This window comes from Belonocnema kinseyi, chromosome 10 (genome assembly GCF_010883055.1).
Source record: "Belonocnema kinseyi isolate 2016_QV_RU_SX_M_011 chromosome 10, B_treatae_v1, whole genome shotgun sequence".
Classification (NCBI taxonomy): Eukaryota; Metazoa; Arthropoda; class Insecta; order Hymenoptera; family Cynipidae; genus Belonocnema; species Belonocnema kinseyi.
In genome coordinates, this window is record NC_046666.1 from 78,794,686 (window position 1) to 78,799,542 (window position 4,857).

The 4,857-nt window shown below is 33.6% G+C and overlaps 1 protein-coding gene across 1 annotated transcript in view; it reads left to right on the forward strand.

The window, feature by feature from the left end:
• Positions 1–2,622: 2,622 nt before the first annotated feature.
• The window catches only part of LOC117181761, a 93,410-nt gene continuing 91,175 nt past the window's right edge, over positions 2,623–4,857 (forward strand). The window contains exon 1 of the mRNA XM_033374728.1: positions 2,623–3,446. Coding sequence (XP_033230619.1) covers positions 3,131–3,446 — 316 coding nt within the window. The 5' untranslated portion in view covers positions 2,623–3,130. The remainder of the gene's footprint in view (positions 3,447–4,857) is intronic.

A 4,857-nucleotide genomic window follows, 5' to 3' on the forward strand; every position in this document is an offset into this window, starting at 1 on the left:
GATGTGGTTGGTTGCCTTCTCATTTTTCTTTCCTCTTTTTTATTTTTTTTCGAAAATTTTTTTTTCATGTTTTCAGATAACAATAGGAATTTTTTGTTTGTTCGTTGTAGTGCAAATTTGGTCATTGGATTATGTTTATGTTATATTAGCTCCATTGCGTTACTTTTCTTATGTTTTTGATTAAGGAACAAAATTCACTACAAATTTTCGATTTAAAAAAAAAGCTTGATATCAACTGGTAATATATTCTTTTACATATAATCTGCTTGTATATTGGGATATTAAAAAAATTCTTTGAGAACACAAACAGAAAAAATTCAACTTGTGTAAACAAATCTGCACAAAAAATCAAAAAACGACAAAAGTATGTTTCCAAAAATCACTGTGATCGGCTGAGATTCATTCTGTTTTTTTAATTGAAACATTTTTCAAAACTTTTTTTTTCTTAGAAATGTAATAATAATTCTCTTAAATGTTGGTATTTTGCGTATGCTGAAGTGATTGAGAGAACCTATTTGAAAACATATTTATAAAAAATATAAGACCAAATTTATCGCGCCACTTGATTTAAATAAAGGAATTAATAAAGCGATACAATATTTTTAAATCGGTTGATTTGGCCTGCTTGGCTTTTTGTTTAAAAATTCACGATTGCACCTAAATCAATATTTATATACATGCAATAAAAAAGATGAATTTAAAATACTAAATTCTAGTGAACACCAGAATATTTTTCGTTGGCATGTCATATTTATCAACATATTGCCTTTACTTTTCTTCAGTTAATAAAAGACGTCAATTAAAAAAAATCTATTTTTTTTGTATTTTACAGAAATGTGAAATTATATATGAAATTAAAAAATATAAGTATCTAAGTCTCACCCTAGTCTTAACATTTTCCAGTACAAAATACCACAACAAATATCCTGTTGTTTTAACTTTAAATACAAACTGTTCTAAAAAATCATTACGAACCTGGTAAATTTCTATCTTATTCAATTTAAAATAAATCGAAAAATGCCCTTATATTTTTAGACTGGAGAAAGGTTCGAATACAGATTCTGATTGTTGGCAGTTGATCCGAATGCAACAGCGAAAACAGTATCGGAAGTAAACGGTAGTGGCAACGGGAGCAGCAGCGTCGGTGGCGGCAGGGAGATTTTTCCCCACCGCCTGGAAAAACTGCTCCCACCATCGTGCGGGCGTCGAGTTGGTTGGGCGAGCGGTGGTGAGGCGGCGGAGGGCTGGGGGCTGGGGTCTCGGTGGCTGGGGGCGGCGGCCTCAAAAATACACCGCAACCACACCGCGCGGCTCCACCGCAGAAGCCGCCACCTTCCACCGCCGAACCGAAACGAGACCGCGCGAGTTAAACACCCTTCCGAGGTGTTCCTTCCTACCAGGTGATCTACAGAAGAACTATTTTCGGCATTTTCTACTGTTCAGAGGAACCTCACCAATTGCAAAAACTTTGACAACTATCGAAAATATTCTATTCGAGTTCAAGTCTGGAGAACCGGTGAGCGGAAATCATCCAACTTGTAAACGATAAATTTTCTTCTCTGTGGCCTTGGAGAACCCACAAATATTCAGTGAATTAAGTGAATTTATTTGCCTAAAATTGAGCTTTGTGATCTTGAGTGAAAAGAAATTGGTGAAAAAAATCATAAAGGGGTTAAAAAAATATTTTGGAAAAGGAAGTGATTTTTAGTTTATTTGGAAGGCTTTTTACTATAAAGTGTATTGTGCATTATTCTGTAGAGTTGTGTACCAATGACTATTATTGTGCAACCCTACTGTATCAATAAGGAATAACAGAGAGTCAAATAAATGAGAATGTTTTTCGTCAACTTTCCTGTTGTGCAACAGTGATAATCCTTCAATAACAAAAGTTTGATAAAAGAACTTTAAGAAAGGATTATATTTCGATATGGTTAAATTTTTATAAAACCTACCCACTAATATTTCCGAGAAGTCTGCTACAATTTTCAAAATTCTGTACCAACATCCACCAGCTATAAAAATTGGTTAAAAACTGATAATTTCTGACATATAGTCCCTAAACATTTGAATATTAATCGAGTGGTGCGATAGTTTCGAGATCGAGAGTTGCGCGAGTGACTGTCGGTTTTGGATTTGACTTGTGCGAAAGCAGAGATGAGACGGTAAAAATAAGAAAAGAAAAGTACGAAGAAAGTGTCGTCGGGGAAACGAAAATCAGAGGGTTTTGTTCACCGCTGCCGATTCCAATAAAAGGAATTTTCTCCGCGACTTGGCAGTCGAGACGAAGGAGAATTTGCAAACGGATGCTCCGTTCGGATCTCCGCCGCGGTGTAATGAAATAAGGATCAAAGGAGTCGGAGAGGAGGAAGGGTAAGAAGGACCACCCCGAATCATGTGCGTCGTTCCAGGGAGAAAACAAATCTAATTTCGGGGCGAAATCTATTGGTGTATTTCTGTGGCGTGTTCTATCCCATTCAAAGAAAGACTACAAGATCCTGGATCTGCATTCCCTGGGAACCAACTGTGATTTACAGAGAGAGAGAGAGAGAGAGAGAGAGAGAGAGAGAGAGAAAGAGAAAGATTACTTCTAGTGGGATTTTTAGATTTTGGTTGTTTGTCCGAACAATTTTCTTTGGACTAGTACCTTTTTAAAATTTTAATTAATGAAGTATCGTCCCAGTTGCTAATGACAATCATTGGATGATAGAGAAGCAATCTAAGATTAGATATACTCATTAGAATTAAGTGATCTTCATTAGAGTCTAATGGTCATGAAAAGTCCCAGATGAATCGTCTCAAAATCGTAGAGAGTTCTTTAATGTTCCTAAAAATATTGTGCAATATGATCATATGTAGCAACTAACCAGAATACAAAGAATTTTCTTTCATGTTCCTCATTATCAGTGATACCAGAGAATAAGGCGAACAAGGTATCGAAACCTGGGAATTAGGCAGTACCTGCTTAAATGTAATAACTCGAAGACTTGCAGAATCGAAGATGGTATTTTGAGTTGATAATCGTTCAGAATACATTTTTGAATTTCCAAATACAATTAGAAAGTTTGTTGATTTTCGGTTTGTTTGAGCAAAATGGGGTATCTTGACAAGAAGTGGTGACGACTCTGATCCCATGACGAACCCTTCGCGAGATGCTCGTGCGGAGGACCAGCCTCTGGGTCTAGACTATAGAGATCCAAGAGTGGCTCATGTTAATCATCCAGTTCATCATGTGCATCAGGGGAATCCAGTGAGCCACATTGGTGGCACCAGAGTTAGAAGGACAAGAGGTTCTTCGAGGCGAAGAATGCATTTGGCTAGTGAAGTTCCTCCACAGGGTCCAACTGGTGGAAATCATATTTCTGATTACGCTCTTACTGCTGATCTTCTTGCTGAAAGGACTTTGGATGGTCTACTTGCTGAGCATCCTGGGGAACTCGTGAGAACAGGTGAGGAATCTTGACAATATTTTTACTCTCATAGGAAAAATAAGCAATCAATGTTCAATGTTTATTTAATTTGTTACAGAAATAATAAATAAAATTAGAGAATGTGTTAATTAAATACAAGGCAAAAAACATTTGGTATAGATTAAACCTAATAATTTCATAGAAATAGACATTCTTGTTTTGCTGTCGATTGCTTTATTCTCTTTCTGTATTGTTGTTTAACATTTGCTAGACAATTTTTAAACATCTTCCTGGCTGAAAATGGTTTAGTCACTGTATTGTTAAATGCTAGAAATTATTCTAGAGCAATGATTTTTTTGGTAAAAAAAACTTATCATCTCATCAGACATTGAAATTGTTAAATTTTCCGTCTTTTAATCCTAAAAATCTCTATAAAATCCATATTCCACCGTTTTACTGATTATTTATGATTATATTTTTACAAAATTGTGGTAGACACAATAGTTCTTAGTCAGCCTTACATATATTCTTTATTCGACCGGCACTTAATTTATATATATTACACTATGGTTGGAAATATTTGTATGGATAGGTATTAAGATGTTAAATGAAGAAGAACCGATAATGTCGATTAAAAAATGTTGGGGTAAATTATAGAATAACTGGTACCCCCTTTTATTGTCTACAAATTATTTTTTTCCAAAATCAAACTATTGGAATATCAAATTGAAGTAAATTCGAAGCGATTTGTTAAAAGAATGTATTAAAATTATTGTTGATTGCATTATATAACGTGTCAAATATTGGCCTACCAAAAATTTGAATTTGTCGTATTTAACTTACCGTTTAAGCCTTTTTACAATGCTCAGCAAGGTAAAACGTTATAAATAAGTGTAATTTAAACTTTTATTTACATATCGTTTCAAATTCTAAATCACAACGACCCCTTTTCCAACTTAAAAAAAATTCCAAATGAAATTATTATAATTGTTATACTGATAAAATTAATTCACAAAATATGATCCATTTTATTTAAAAAGATTAAAAATTTTCGTATATATACTCTTTTTCTCAGGAAGAATGTCTAAAAACACTTTAATGGTAAGTTGAATATGACAAATTCAAAATTTTGGTAGATCCACTTTTGACACGTTGTATTAATGCAATTAACAAAAATTGTAATGTTTTCTTTTAACAACTCTCTTCAAATAATTGTTCTGATGGTAAACAACCTCATCTTTAGTGATCCTGTGGATTACTATGTACCTGTATATATTTCATGGGGATAATTTGTTGATAAATACAAAAATAAGCGGTTATAGAAAAAGTATTTAAAGTCGCTTTTGAAGTTCAAAATATGAAACTTTTTGAGTAACACAAAAAATGTTGTGAAAATTCGCTTATATACATTTTTATAGTAGAATAACTTTAAAAAATTATAATATAAGAA